The sequence below is a fragment of the Talpa occidentalis genome, unplaced genomic scaffold (genome assembly GCF_014898055.3).
Source record: "Talpa occidentalis isolate TD23 unplaced genomic scaffold, MPIMG_talOcc4v2.1 talOcc4.11, whole genome shotgun sequence".
NCBI lineage: Eukaryota > Metazoa > Chordata > Mammalia > Eulipotyphla > Talpidae > Talpa > Talpa occidentalis.
The window spans coordinates 48,847,160-48,864,169 of NW_023601104.1; the positions used below are offsets into that span (position 1 = coordinate 48,847,160).

At 35.9% G+C, this 17,010-nt stretch overlaps 1 protein-coding gene across 5 annotated transcripts in view; it reads left to right on the forward strand.

Annotated features, from left to right (window-relative positions):
* The window catches only part of AKAP6 (A-kinase anchoring protein 6), a 529,429-nt gene that overhangs the window by 406,110 nt on the left and 106,309 nt on the right, over positions 1 to 17,010 (forward strand). For all 5 annotated transcript variants that reach the window (XM_054689765.1, XM_054689756.1, XM_054689754.1 and 2 more), the window contains one exon: positions 11,077 to 11,197. In XM_054689765.1, coding sequence (XP_054545740.1) covers positions 11,077 to 11,197 — 121 coding nt within the window. The remainder of the gene's footprint in view (positions 1 to 11,076; positions 11,198 to 17,010) is intronic.

A 17,010-nucleotide genomic window follows, 5' to 3' on the forward strand; every position in this document is an offset into this window, starting at 1 on the left:
CTGCTTAGTTAAGAGTTTATTCTATTCATCCAAGTGAGAAAGTTAGAACCTGGGGCTATTTTATTCATCCAAGTGAGAAAGTTAGAGCCTGGGGCCTCCCTAGTGGTGCAGGGGGTTAAATATGGCACCGTGAAGCTATCTGCAGCTTCTGTAGCAAGAGTTCAATCCCTGGCTGGCAAGGGAGCTATCAGTGTTGTGCAGCAGACCTCTCCTGTCACGCCCACTGCTCCCCTCAGCAGTGCATTTCAGTCAGTCTGCCTGTTCTGTTCTCCACCCTGTCTCTGGTGAATCCTCTCAATCTCCCCACCTCTGGCCTGTACCCCAGCTCTTGTTTGCATAAATAAACAAACAAACAAACAAACAAATAAATAAAAAGAAAGTTAGAGCCTGAGCTAAGACAATAATAATGGAAACTGAAAGAACTGATTTGATAGGTCCTGATCACCAAGTGGATGCAGGTCTTGAGGTAGGGAGTATTTAATAATGGACCCCCATGTCTCAGGCTTATGCACTCTGGCAGATGGGCATGGTATTCATTGAGGTAGGGAATGCAGGGGAGGAGCAGGGGGTGTGGAAGGGCAAAAGAAACTGAGCAATCTGGGACATCATTCTTTTGATGGACTGTGGGACATCCAAGTGTAAAAGTCCAGAAGCTCAGGAATGTTTTGGGCTCCTCAATCATCAACAAGGACTGAGTGGTATACTGCTAAGTGAGGTAGAGGCTGAAAGAAGCAGGAGATTGCCTTGTGTTAGACTTCCCTCCCTTCCCCTTCCCTTCTTTAGGGAATGTTTGTTTTAATAAGTATGGATAATATGAACATTTTGATTTCAGTTAAAATTTTTTTCTGATGTATTATACAAGTCATACAAAATAAAAATTACATCATTGAGAATTCCAGATGGTATCTTCATTGGCAGGAATATAGGACTATAGTTGACTTATGTTCTGTCTTAAAGCTACAGGTAAAAGCTCCTGATCCTAGATATTAGAACACTTAGATTTCTTCCAACTATAATATTTATCTTTAGGGATAATCATGCATTCACTTTAGACTAAGTCCTTAAAGGAGGAGAGAGACCATACTAGATTTAAATTAAAGACTAAAATTTAGGTTGGCACTTTACTACTTTTTAGCTCTGTGACCTTTTCTGGTATACTTAGCGTCCTCAGATGCAGTATTTCTGTCTGTAAATTAGAAATAGTTATCTCAGTTTACTTCACATAATTTCTGTGCTACAGAAATATAATAAGCAGTAAGAAAATGTCTAATATACTTCGAATGTAGCAGATATGTGAGAAATCAGTTGATGAAATATATATTGAGCAACTACTAAATTTCATGGAGTGGTATGAGATGAAAAAGATACCTAAGACTTTATTTCCACAGTCCTTGGAAGAGAGACATAGACACTCAGGTACATTTTATGAAACAATGTGCAAAATTCAAGACAAAAGGTATTATGGGGGTATCTAGGAAGCCTGCTTAATCCAGCCTGGCTAGAAGGGATCAGGAAGGTTCCTGAGAGTAAGAAACATCTGAGCTGTCTTAAAAGATGCATAGATATTAGCCATCACAAAGAAGAATGGTAAAAATTTCAACCACAAGACAGTAACTTATATAGGGTATGTATGTGGGGTCTCTGTGTGTGTGCACATGCATGTGCACATGCACCTGCTTGTGTTAAAAGTTACTATAAATAATAATTTAATGTTGTTGAAGCAAAGGGCATGGAGATTATTTCTGACTCTGCCTTCTGGGATCAGAATTGCATCCCAAGGGAAGTTCTCAAAGACTTTTGTTCTTGTAATAAAATTCTGGAAGATACTAGTCTCATGCCCGGCTTCCTCTGGCTTTGGAGGAATTTGGACAATATCTATAGATGGAAATGTAGTTAAGGTTTATATATGTCCCATATATAAGAATGTAGCAATAGCTAAGCCCTCATCATGCAAGGTATCAATGTAAATTTAATCCCAAATATAACAGTAAACTGTGTATAGGTTATTCCCAATCACAGCAGGTTGAACTTTATGAATTTTAGATAAAAGCTTAAAAGTTTGGTAGGAAAGATGAATCCATTTTCATTTAGGAGAAATGTCTCTGAACTGGTGTATAAATACTCACACAAATATCAAAAATATCCCCAGAGAGAAATGATATTGACAAATGAAGTCAAATCACTATTTGAAATATTGATTGATTGAAGATCATATTTGAGTCTCTAATTTAATTAAGCAATAAAATGCACTGAATGACTTTGACCACATGAGAAAAGATATACTCACCCTGGATTTCACTGTGGCAGGGTGATCTTTCAGATTTCCTGTTGAGAAACAACTCAGAGTAGTTCTGTGCCATTGGTTAATAGTCTTGCTCACTCATATTCTATCTCTTTCTCTCTGTCTCTTAAAACAACCATTTTGAATTTCTACTCAATAGGTATTTTTGGAACATGGCCATATAAAATGTTTTTGTTTGGCACACAGGGCAGCCATAACATGAAGTACTATCTCTTATAACTGCCACTTTTGAAAATACTTTCACAAATAAAGCACGACACCCCAAAGAAACCTCATTCCCATTATGCATTTCTACCACCTTCCCCTGCCTCTTACTCTATCTGAATCTAATGCTTAGCTAATCAGTGTTCAATTCAGGTTCTTTTTGTTCCATCCCTTGTACTCTGATGTTATTAAATACTAAGATCACAGTACAATATGCAGTCAAAGGAGCAAAAAAATGCCTAGCTACCTCCTGGATAACTGATATTCTGGGCACTATGTGATTATCAAAATAGGTATTTCTAGGGTAAAAATAAATCTAAACTGTAGAATATTTGTTTGGGAACATGATATTATACTCTTTTAATGTGAAAATGCGTTGAACTAATTTCAGACCTACATCATTTTCCACTTCAGTGATCTAATGCCCATTCATGTCAGAAACCAAAAAAAGGTGAACCAGAGAGGTAGGCACATTTCTGAGGAAGTATGTTCTAAGTTAAGAATAAAGTCACCTAGAAAAGATTCTCTCTCTCTCTCTCCTTCTCTCTCTCTCTCCCTCCCTCTCTCTTTCTGTACACACACACACACACACACACACACACACACACATAGATAGATTTTTTAAAAAAGATTTATTTGTTTATGTATACCAGAACTGGGGTAAAGGCCAGAGTTGCCAGGGGTGAGAGGATTCACCAGAGACAGAGTAGGGAACAGAACAATCAGACTGAAATACACTTCTGAGGGGAACAGTGGGCCACACAGGAGAGGTCTGCTGCACCATGTGGGTAGCTCCCTGGTCGGCCAGGGATGGTACTCTGCTGCAGAGGTTGCAGATAGCTTCACAGTGCTGTGCTTAACCCCTTGCGCTACCAGGGAGGCCCAATAGATAGATGTGACTATCTTCCATTTTAGTAGTTCCTGAGTGTTGGAGAGTTAATGTGGTCCATTGAAGAGGGAGAGATGGTTACAGGGAAAATGAGAGAGTGCCTAAAACAAATCTAACCTAACTCATTTTAATTTGCAAAGCTTAATTCTTTTCTTTAAAATTTGTTCCTTTACTTACTTCTCCATCTCCTCCACAAAAGGTTTGAATCAACTGACAAAAATATTTACAATAAAATAGGATAAATATTTCATATAAGTTAAGCAAAAGTGAAATATGTGTGAGAAAACAAATGCATAGTTTATGCATACCCACAAGAAGGGTTATGATCTGATGCTAAATTTTTCACACCCAAGAAAAGTGAAATCTATCAGAAAAATCAGGTGTTCTTATGTTAAAAATAATAGATATTGAGGGAAGCACAGTTTCTTATGCCTTTAAGTCCTTAGAGAAATTTCTCTTCTAGGGTTTTTTTTTTTTGGTTTTTTTTTTTGTTTTATGTTTTTTTAAACTTTATTTATTTATTTTTATAAGAGCTGGGGTACAGGCCAGAGGCACGGGAGAGTGAGAGGATTCACCAGAAGCAGAGCAGGGAGCAGAACAGGCAGACGACAGAAATACACTGCTGAGGGGAGCAGCGGGCGCGACAGGAGAGGGTTGCCGCGCCATGTGGGATTTTCACTGGCTGGGATCGAACCCGCACTGCAGAGGCTGTGGACAGCTTCACAGTGTGGCGCTCAACAATGCACAAGCCGGTGGCGGGGGATCGAACTGGCGCTGCAGAGGCTGCGGGCAGCCCCGCAACCCAGCGCTCAACTGCTGTGCCACAAGGGGAGGCCCCCTCTTGTAGGTTTTTAAGGACAAGACAGACATCTGTGATACTACATCCCTATAAGAGAAACCAAATTCCAGAGTAAATTTTTCGAATCTAGGCTGCAGAAATGATGTCAAAACATAATTCAGGAAGAGCAGTAGGAAAAGTGTAGTCTGAGCTCTCTGTGGATAGGGTAAGCCTTGATGGAGAAGAGAGACAAAATCATCTTGGAAGATCTCTCCATGTTAATTCTGCTATTGGGCTTTTGTTATGGATTAAATAGCAGGAAGTTATTTCCAGGTTATTTACCTCTTTCCTTAATCCTGAAGGTAGATATTCTCTGAGATATTGGAATATCTCAAATATGGAATATTTGAAAACCAGCAAAGGGTAGGGTAGCTTAGTGCTTTTATAAAAGAGTGTGCTGCCCAGCCCACACTGTCCATCATGCCAGGAACAGGTCTAGATCCTCTCCCTGTTAACACAGAGATTTAAAATGACATCTTTTCATGCTTTATCTCCTGAAGTATGACTCCCCCACTTGTGTCAGAATTACTACTGACTCTGAATTCTTCAGAACATTTTTCAGTTCTTTGGTTAGAATTTTGTCCAATATATTATCTGAAAATGCAGATAGATTTGACTTCTTGTTAGCATAACAGAATACAGAAATCTACAATGATATTTCAAATTTCATGATTATCTTGAATGTTGGAATTTTTTGCTTTGTGGCTTTTGTTACAGTAACAGGTATTTATGAGCAAACAGTCCATGGGTCCTTGCAAAAGTGGGCAAGTGACTAACAAATTTGTATGATTAATTTAATTTTTCTAGGCATTTTCACATATACATCAATGTATATGAGAATTGAGAAAATTACTGCTGGGGAGAACTCCATATTCCTTTTTATTTATTAATGGCAAAGGCAGGCTGCTTTTCTCACGAGGAAGTCGCTCATGAATTTTCATTCAAAATAGTAAATTAGTGTCCACACTTTAATATGTTTAGAGTGGAAAGGGATTCTACATGCAACTGTGCATATCAGATTCCATGGCTGGAAAGCTAAATTTTATTCTTTAATGATATTATGATTGGGCGAGGTGCCACTGTTGTGTCTCCCTTCTGTGCCTACATGCCTCCTGAAGTAGGGGATGATGGGAAATTCTGATCTATTATTAGTATTTTACTTCAGTAAATTTCTTAACCTATATTTTTGTAAGATTTTGTTAACACTCCGTTTAGTGGCTTTTTTTGAAAGCCAGAGACAAACTTCCTTGAGCAAATAATGTGAGCAGAATAGTGAATATTTGGGGAAAGAATCAATATGCTAAAGAAGCTAGGAAAATTGGATCATTTAATAGAAGTTCTAATATATACAAACTGGTATTTCAGCTACCGATCTTGTGTTTTTGGATATGTTGGCGTGAAATGAACCATTAAACTTAGAAAAGATGGATTCTTAAAAGCTCCCAAAATATTTGTTACTCCTGTCTTGGTAGAAAAACATCCAGGACTTTTTAGTGATATCTTTTCTTCAACCAATAATTGCTCTATTTTGATGATTTCTTCATTTCGTTGTCTGTTTTAATCAAAATTCCTTAGTGGGCCAAGCTGAAGCCTCATATATTCACACACACCTCCCATTGATTTCACTTGGGTGAAACTTTATCTTTTAAGCAAAGTTTAAGTTGAAATGTTGAGTTAATGATGCTCACTTTAAATACCAAAGGCTGAATGCATTTATGTATTCAAACACTTAGCTAGTCAAACATAACTCCCATCAGGGTTTAGAGGAAGGATTATTCTTAAACTATTCCAGCCTCACAAATAGTGTACTGCTATCCAGTGTGCAGGAAAATGATACTAAATAAGCTTGTTAGTATTTTATTTCTGTGGTGAAAGGCCTTGGAATCATTTTGTACCCTTAAAAAGGCAGAATAAAATGTAGATAAGATGTTGGGGAAAATTTAGCCAATTACCTATAATATTTAACCCAGACTTTGAAAAAAAAAAAAAAAAACACTAAAGAAAAAATTGTACTTTTATTTCTCCAGAGCCTTGTTTCTTTCTATATCAGATTCTTACACTATGAAATAAACCCATTTTTAGCATAGTTCTTTAATTGTCTAACAAAAACTGATTTTGACTTAGGACACTTGATTGAAATTTTAAGTCTCCTAAAATGAGAATATTAACACCTGCAACAGAATGTCTAGCAGTTTTTTTATGAATTCATTTCAGATCAAGTATATAATGATTTAAAGGAAAAGTATCCACAAGAACACCGTTTTGGTGATGTGTTCATTCTGGTAACACTTGCATAGAGTGTATGTAAGTTTGCTTTACAACATCTTCATAGAGAATATAACATCTTCATAGAGTACCAAAATATATGTTTTGAGATGTTTTAACCTCTAGGAGATTGTATGTTTGAGTGAATGAGCTGAAAATAACTCAAGTACAATTACAAATGAAATTTTATGAGAAACATTTCTCCAAAGAAATAATTCTCATACACATATATTCCTTATAAGAGTCCAAGTTTTTTACCACAATTTTAGTTGCCTTGCTGTCCTTTCTAAAATGAAGAGATAAGGGCATTTTTCACCAAGGAAAACCTGATTCTGAATTGACCTAATAGAATCAGCATATTCTTCAAGAGGGATATAGAACGGTTGGCTAGTTCTATGCTACTCTTGTTAAATTCATTCATTGTTGATCTTATCTGTTTTCCTGTGTAGTACCTGGCACTATTCCTGAAAAACATTGTCTTTCATAAAATCACTTAAAAAAATACTTAGCACAACTTTGCAGGTTATATATACATAAGAAAGTAAACTACTTCCTTACCTAAGAATTTTCCTGAAAAAAACGAGTACATTTGGGCCTCCCTGGCGGCACTAAGGATTAAACACCACACTATGAAGCAATCCACAGCCTCTGTAGCATGAGCTCGATCCCCAGCTGGCCGGAGAGAAACCCACATGGCGATGCAGAACTCTCCTGTCTATTTCTCTCCTATGCTGCTCTCCTCAGCAGTGTATTTCTGTCAGTCTGTCTTTTCTGTTCCCTGCTCTGTCTCTGGTGAATCTTCTCACCCCCCCCCCACATCTCTGGCCTGTACCCCAGCTCTTGTATGCATAAATAAATAAATCTTAAAAAAAAGTACATTTAATTGTAGTTATTTCTCAAGTTTTCAAAAGAATCATCAAAGAAACTTTAGCAATTCATTTGTGATTTGTTACAAACTCAGACATTTGATTTAACTAATTTGGGAAACTCTGAACTCTTTTCTAAGGTATATATTATGTCGCCAGAAATCTGAAATCAGGTGCAAATACTTAAAAAGCGTGTTTATTTGTCTGTTTTTTTATAAGGTCTCAGTATTATGACCTTGTGGAAATCTGTTTGGAAAACACTGGTGTTGATTCTGCACTTAATGAAACAAAATATGGAACTAAAGCACTTACTGTACCTAACAAACTGAAGCCTGAATATTGTCAACTAAGATAAAAAACAGGCTAGACTGGAGAAAGGAAGACTATCTGTGTTAGGTTCATTCATCATTTGCAGATCTCCAGCATAGATCCAAGGTGCATTTAACTGGAAGAAATGACTTTTGATAGAAGGAATAGCTCAGTGAATATAAAGGCATAGTAAAGAGCCAGTAAAAATGCTCATGAATCTGAACATCTATCATCCTATATATATATTTCCATTTATTTAAAATCTATTATAATTTTCACTATAGAAAAGAGGAAGATGCTAAAGGAATGGATAGGCAACTCACATTAATTGACCATTTACTGCATCTCATCTTTTAAGTAAGCAGATGTATCATTATCATACATTGAAGGCAAAATCTCACCTGCAGAATGAGTGAGAAAGCCTTTTTGTGTTGCACTGGTTGCTTTGGTAATATATGTGGGGATGAGATACTATTATCTCTGTTAATGTGCTGCTCTTCTGAAGTCGTTCTTGTCCTACTTAAGGTTTTTGGTTTCATTATCTATATTCATTCATCATCGTTTACCAGATACCATCCTAGGCTCTGAGGAAATGAAGATAAATTCAGCCCATGGCCTTAAATTATTTAGTAATAATCAGATTTTCTTTTTTTTATACAAATATAGAAAATAGACTACTTTCTCTTGCTGACTGATCATTCTTATGAGACATCCTAAATATATACTTTCCTAATAAAGCAAGGAAAAAAACCTTGCTTTAAGATCAGGGTTTAGTCTCTTAAACATAATTCTTATAGCCTATATTAATCAATTAACAATTTCTTTGGGGAACAAACTCTTGTGATAAATTCTTGTTTTCAGATTTCTTATTCTCACTTCTTTTGTTCAGGATAGAATCTGAACATATAGGAGGTTTACATGACCTCTTGATTCTGCTGTGCAATAGGGTCCCATGGTTTAATGTTACTCTTGGGTACTATCTGGCTGTATTCATTGAAATAGGTCTTGCTTTGGACATTATAAGGTTGCTCCCCACAGCGGGCTATGGCTATGTTATCTCTTACCTCGAACACAAGTATTTCCTGCTGACTGTGCCTTATCTGAGTCCTCACTGGCCTTGCCAACTCTCTAAGATCTGTCTTCAGAGACCCCCCTGGCTCTCCTGGGGGCCTTGTGACTCTGTTGCCATGACAATGACTCTGTCAAGTTCACCAGCTGAACTCCTAGAAACCTCATGGGGTTTTCATGAGAGAACAAGGTAGCAAAGGGAGTTCTGACCAAAGTTCCCTCTCTGACTACAACATCTCCATTCCCAGTTATTATGAGGAACACTGTTTAAGGCAATCTCCTCCTAGACTTCTTAGTGGGAAATGGAGCTGACATTCCTGCACTTTTGACTTCCCCTTCATTCTGTCTCACTTACCTCCCCTCTAGGTGTTAGACTGAGAGAGGAGAGGACACACATCTGAGCACCTGCTCCTTTTGTCTTCTTATTTTGCAAATCCACTGAGGTGAAGGAGTGAGCTTTTCCTTTCCTTTCCTTTCCCCTTTGTTTTTAATATTGCCCTGAATCATACTCTCCTAATTTTGGGAGTGGTATTCCACCTTTCCCAAGTCTTTATGACTAATATGTGGAAGGATGCAAGGACAGATAAATGATGACCATAATTTAGGAGGTAGTTCTAAATGATTGCATCTGTTGTGTGAGCAAACGTTTATTAGTGACTCCTTATTAGTCACTCAGTTAATAAAGTAAGTTGGTCCCTGTTAAAACTTTTTTGGTTTGTTTTTAAGTACGTTAACGTGCTACTTAAAATTTCATGTGTATTCTGGAAGTCCTTGCTACTCATAGTAAGGACCATGGCCAGCAGTGTTGCTAGTTGCCAACACTTGTTAGAAATGCAGAATGTCAGGCCTCACCTTAGAACTAGATTCTCAGCTATGTTGCATACACAATAAAATTTAAGAAGCCCTGATCTAGGATACCCTAACCTTACTGAAGGTTTTGGCTACATCAGCTGCACCTGTCATTGGCATTCAGTAAACATTTATTAATCAGTTCTATGTGTTAGCCAGTGATGACCTTTGCCCTTGGGTACTTATGGTCCTAATCAAGGATCTTTACAATTATGGTAAAGTTATTTAAAAAAAAATAAACAATTCTAGATCTGGTCTTCTCTATCATTAGACACGCCTTAATTTTTTTGACAGTTCTATTAAGATTAAATTGTAAATTATGAAAAGTGATGCTCCTTTTCTTGGAAAGCAGTCATATTTAATGTATAGAGACAGGAATATGGGAGTAATAAGATACTGCATAAAATTCAGATTTATACCTGAGGCTGCTACTTCATTAGTGCATAGGTTTTTGGTCAGTTACAGTTTGATTAGACTAGGATTTCTTTTAGGGGGATGATTTTTTTGGGGAGAAGGACAAAGTCATAGTGTTTCATCCTGCACTTTCATTTTCTGATCACAGTGTTTTAGAAGAATCTGGGCTTTACTTATTCACCAGGCTTTCAATAGAGAATCACATTAATCCTTTTAAGCTCCTTATTCTAATGATTTATTTTGTTGAAAACCATAGTGATCCTCCTTTGAATTTTAATGATTGCTGGCTATTCAAAGATTCATTGTTTTGACTTCCTGTCCTTACCTTTGTTTCCTACATGTCTGTGGGGAACACCTGTCTAATACTGGATCTGCCCCTGGTTCTCACTGGCTTACCAGAGTCACTCAAGCCTATCTCTGAGTGTTAAGTTGAAATGCTGGCTACTCATCCATGACAATAAATGTAGGATATATGTTTGCAGAGATAGGCAGATAGACAGCAGGGGGACAGATAAATAGATTGAGTCGTTTCCCAGTGAAAATAATATTTTGGATATGATAATGTATTGTGATCATTGTAGGGAAGTCAGTGAAATTAGTATTGTTAATCATAAATCTATTGAAGATGCAATATCTACAGAAAATCTAGTAGGCAAAGAAAGAGGTTCAAATATTGAGGATGCTGTTTATACCCAAAATTCTGGACCATGTAACCTTTTACAAGACACTGACTCTCTCCATTAAGTATGGCTCTTTTTCAAGGACACAGTAGTGGTCATTTTGTTCATGTGCTGCAAATTCTTAGAAAGGATAAGCATATGGAAATAATTGCGTTATGTCTCTGGTATGAGCATTAGGATTACATGTTATGTCTTCAAAATCTAAGAAGTAGCTATGTCACAAGGTTGAGTTACTATTTTTCTCACTGAGTAACTACAGAGAATTTCCCCATCTCTTCTTACAGGTATAACCTAGGAAGATCGTAGATTTTTTAAGAATATATTATTCTAATATGAGATTTTAACAACTATACTGTATTTATGCATAATACATTTTTGTGCCTTATCTTCAGGCTTCTGGACTTTGATTCAGAATATCAGGAGCTCTGGGATTGGCTGATTGACATGGAGTCCCTTGTGATGGACAGCCACGACCTGATGATGTCAGAGGAGCAGCAGCAGCATCTTTACAAGGTTAGAGCTACCATTCTTGCCTTTACCTTGCTGTGGAAGATCTGATTAGCCTGACAAGTCTCTCTCTCCCTCTCTCTCTCTCAGGATATCTTTGCGTTCATTTTATGTATCATGGTGTCTATTAGAATTCCCTTCCCTCTTCCCAAACTCATTTCCATCCCTTGTGTGCTGACAGGCTGCACCGACATCATAATTGCAAGAAAGTCCCCTTTATCACATTCTATTTGGTGTAATTCTATAGAAGGACAAAGATTTTTCTTCAAGATGAATAGCAATAAATGAAACTACATTAATAAATAGACTGAAACAAAATGAAGGATAAATGGACTGGTAACACTTAGCAAAATGTGTTTTGATTGGCGCACTCAGGTGGTTCTATCTATCCCTTAGATCTTCCCAGAGAAAAAAGAAACTTGCTTTCAGTTTGGCTCACTGCTTTCAAGGTACAGGGCTTGTCCAATTTAATGTTTATTAGTGATACATAGAACAGACACTGTCATATTAAGTCAATATATTTGCGTGTGATTTAAGAAAACTGCCTTGGAACTCACATATTGATTGCAGGCAATCCATCCAGTAACTATATATATTGTGTTCCATGTCTGTTAATTTGCCCTTAGCCCACTGTGCTTTACCAGTTCTACTTAAATAGCCTTAGAAGTTCTTACAAAACAGCTATGTGATTTTGACTGAAAAAAAAAAATGGTTGTAAGATTCACAGTGTCTGAAAAAGCTGTTGGGGAGGGTAGAGGGACTTTCCACTGAAATATCAGACTGCAGTAAATCTTCCTCATTTAGGCAATTTTTATTGGAGTAATTCTGACAGTTGTCATCCTTGAATTGCTTTGAGCATATGGCATATTTCAAAGAGCAGATTGTGAATCATAAAAAATAAAATTAATAACTAACCACAGAATCAGCAACAGTATAATGACAAGAAACAACTACCCTCTAGGTTTTTAAAATTTCTTATAGAATAAGAAGTACATTCAAGGTCAAATAAAAGTTGTCTTCTTTCTTCTTCAATTTTATCATTACAGCTTACCTCTCCTTAATATATCACTTTAACTTTTACCACTTCTAAGGATAGATATTTTTACTTTTCAAGGGATTGGTCAACTTTAATTAGTATCCCCTGAGAAACATCTTGGTTAAGAGAAGATATAAGTTCTCCAGGGACTCAGTAAATGGGACCATTTTACTCCTTAAAGGAGTCTGTTCAACATTAATTGAGTTTGTTGACTATTAACTATTTTCTTACATGGGTAGCTCCACATTAACAACAAAGCTATGCAATATATCTTTTGACACCAAATGTCCACCTAATATCACCAAAGCTAGGTGGTTTCACATTTCATGTTAAGATCAAGATATATGTGTGTGTGTGTATATATATATATCTATATATACACACGCACACACACACACATATATATGTATATATGAAAATGCCTATAAATCCATATAGGTATTAAATAAAACAAAATGTTTACTTTATTCCTAATATTTAAGCATTAAAAATCTAACCAAACAGGAGAAAATAATGGAAAAGTTCCCTAATCATAAGCTGTTATCTCAGATTTTATTATACTCATGATGCCAAATAACATTTCTTTTCTACTTGATGCATTTTGTATTTTGCACATAAACTCTTTTTTTTTTTTTTTTTTCAGAAACAGTGCTATTCTTTGTCAAAATCACATCCATATAATTTACATCACAATTAATAGGAAATCATTGAACAAAAAGTGCAGTCTTCTTTTTCTTGTGGTTTCCTTGTAAGTGCTCTGCCTGAGAATTCCCATTCTGGCATATTAAAGGCCATTATTCCACCCACTCAGTATTTCTGAGTTATAGTATTTTTCCAAACATTTTCTGTACTGTGGTTCTTAGTTTGTGACTCATGTCCTGTCATCATCTGTCTCCTTTTGTTGTTCAACATATCTGAGTTCATTAAATTAGCACTAACTTTGCATTTGGTGTACATGCAAAATTAAATGTTGATTTGGAAACTAAGGGCAAATGTTACAGGTTTTTAAAGTCTCTCTGTATATAAGCCCCCAAACTATTCCAGAGGTTTAGAAACCTCCAAAGCAATCCTGAGGATATTGTCTAAGGAGTGATTTAGAACTTGGGGTGGCTTCTACATTAGAAAAACTGAGGGAGGAAAATTAATTTTTGTTTTTTCCCCAGAATCCCCAGGTTAGGTTCACATTTCCAATATCCCATTCCTCTGGTCTAGTCTGCTCTTCCAGGAATCAACTGAACTCATTCTATGGGGAGGAGGTTTGTAGCCTATTGATCATAGAGACCTCTGAAGGAGTACAATTTTTTTGTTCCCAAGCCTTTTGTGAGTTTCAATAACATATGAGACTTTCTTAATCATCTCTAATCTTTATATTTGTTGATCTGAAAGATGCCATTGTTTTAACAGTACCCACTACCTAGGACAACATTGACCTTTGGCCATTTTTTTGTTAGTTTGTGGAATAATCCCATTCAATACAAAATATTTATTATTCATGTTCCCAGTCATTGTTACAACTCAACAGGGCCCTGGACCCGTTTCACAGTATCTTTGATCCATTTCAATCTATCTACATCATCATTTCTTTAAAAAACTTGTATACACTAAGAAAAATGCCTAACATTTATATCCTATGTTGTCAAGCAAAGTATCTTACATAGCTTGTACTGAACTAATAGTTGTTGAGTTGAAAAAATAGTTAAGGATGGGAATGAAACTCATATCCCTGGTATTGATGAAAAAAATTAGGGTGAAACTTTTAAGACAAACCTTCAGCTGAGTGATAGTAAAATCTCAGGAAACAATAGACCCATAATTCCTGCTATCATAGAATTTGGCACCTTTTTTTTCTCTCTCTCTGGGCGTTCTCTATATCTCGTCCTTTCTTGGCATAGAGAGTTATGCTCAGACCCTGATTCATGCATTGTGTAGTCCTAGATTGATTCCAAAGTACACATTTGGAAATATTGGGCAAGAGAAAATATAGCAAAATGGTTGTCAGTGAGAATGAAGTTTATTTATCATTTTAAACTTTATTATTATCAATTATTACTTAACATTTTTAGGTACTACCTCCTGACTTTACCTATTTAATTGATATTCACAGTATTGGGTAGGGCAGAAGGTCTCTGCTAGAAAACCATCTGAACTCCTAAATATGGAACTATAGATTAAATATTCCAGATTATCCATTCAAGCTGACTTACTGAGTGGGGAACCTGTTATTGTGCTATCTGGTCACCCCAAACCACCAAAATGCCCCAGGAACTGAGAAAAAACAGATCTAACAAAGAAGATTTAAAGTGGATTTTCATTTAAACTACTTCTTGTAATTTTCAGATTGTTAGAAATTTATGACCATTTCTTTCTAGTCAATTTTAAACTGCAGGGTCCTAAGAGCAGCCTGATTCTTATTAAAAATTAACTACTTCCTTGTATTTACTTCTTTGTTTTGAAACATTGAGCCATATTGCCAATGTCTTTCCTGCCCTTTCTCTGTCTTGTTCAATCTTTGGATGGGGACTTTCTGTTTAAACACTGGTAGTATCTCCAGTTGGAGCACACAAACTTTGTCCTTTCTCCTTTTTTTCCCCCTTCCTCAATCTACGAACAACCTTCAAGGAGAATTTACTCCCATTCTCCCACATTCTTTCTTTTCTTCCCTCCTACCTTCCTAACTAGGACAATTTAATTTGTCAAAAGTAACCACTGTGATTTTGAAAGTTCAGCTCCTATTTGGACTAGAGTTACGAAGCCAGAATTCATAATCACATGGAGCTGTCACTCTGCTGGACTGCATGCGCATTAACTATTAATGGAGAAATATTTAAAACCCACTTGCAAAGGAAAAGCTCCATTTTTTTTTCATTTCTACAGATCAAAGGTGGCGTTATTCTTGGGCTCAGGGAAAAACTCATGACACTCCTCCCCCATCCTATAAATTTTATAGACTAAGTGACCTGGAAACATCATAGGATAGCTGGAGCTCAGGCTGCTGCTGTTGCTGCTGTACTGCCCTCAGCAGCAGCAACAGCTGACTCTAGAGGGCTGTGAGGGTGGGCTTGACAGGGGATCTTTACCTTCCCAGAAAGCCCTGTTCAATTTCTGTGACCTAAAGAGCACAGGTGACAGAGTCCCTAGTGATCCTGGGTTGGTGCAGGGTTCCAAGAGTCCAAGGATTAAATTCAAGAACCAAATTAAGAAGTTGAAGTGATTATTGTGAGAACTGAATAAGAGTTATTTTCAAATAATATGAAACTCACTAAAACACCACATTTATAGATTTATTCCGTAAGTGGAATGGCTTAACTGATCCTCATCAAGAAAATATTATATGGTTATTATATATATTATATATAATATGTGACTAGTAAAGTGTTAAAATAATTCTGCCAGCTTAAAAATAATGTGAAATTAGTATCAACTTAAACTAAGACCTTTACCTTTCATAGAATTTACACTGAAGATTTACCATTTAGCTTTGAGAGTTATTCAATGTTTTGCTTTTATGGGAAAAATGCAAATGTCCTCTGTCTTTTTCCAGTGGTATATACATATTATACAAATATGCAAATATGCTCTGTGTGCAAAAGGAAAAGGGTCATTCATTTTACATAATACATTGCTTACTAAGCAGATTATAATTTTGCTCTACTGTGGATTTGAGGTACTTCATAAGAATACAATGAAAATAATGAAATTATTTGAAAGATATACATATAATCAGAACTGGGGATATTTTGTATAGAGTTTACCTCTGTGAGAAGAGTTAATATGTGGGCACATGGACTGTAAAACCCTATGAAGTTACAAAGATGATCCCAAAAGATGATCCCATCGGTTTCCTGGTGGTGAAAACGAGAGGAAAATGTACACAATTGCAATATTTACATTTGTCACGAAGAAAAAGGTCATACTTCCTTTGATGAAATTAAGTTTATTTTGATACTTAAATACGAAAGCATTTTCTTTTAGGACTTTTGATGTAAGGGGTTAGAATGGAATGGTAGAGAAATGTCTAACCATACTATTTCTCACAAGTAAATTTCTAAACATAATGAATTACTTTTATCTGACACTGTTTTAAGGTATTATTTACAAACTTTGAGCACAGTTTTTACTCAAAGGTAGTTACTTTCAATGATAATTTGACTAGATGGGACTAATAAAAAAGGACAATAATATAATATGTTAGAAAAGAGGAGAATATTAATAAAGTCAGAGCAAAATATAAACATTGAAGATATAAAAAAAGTTGAAATTTGTTAATACAAAGTTAACAGGGCAAAACAGGATGAAAAGTAAACTAATATTCTGGATAGATCAGAAATTGCTAAAACCAAATGCAGACAATATTTTTTAAAAAATTAAACAATGAAATAACTATTATTTTAACAAAAAAACAGCTGGGAAAAAGAGGTAAATTTTGAAGAAGGAAGTGTTACTTTAGGGTGTATATTAAAAAAGTATGCATTAGGACTTTCACAAGAAACATCTGTGGAATAGGATTAGAAATTCTAGGAAACAAGAAATATAGTGTAAAGTGAAAAAATGGACATAGTTGACTTATTATTTTATAATTACAGATGCCAAAATAATGTCACAGCTATGAACTGATCATAGACTAATCACACTAGCCCTATATTTTATAAATTCACAAATTTCAGCCATCTTTCATTTTGTTCCACATTGATCTAAATGATTTCAGATGTGACTTCATACCTTTATGATTGAACATGAGCTCCTAAAAATGTAATACTAGACTGGTTCATAGTCCAGGTCACAG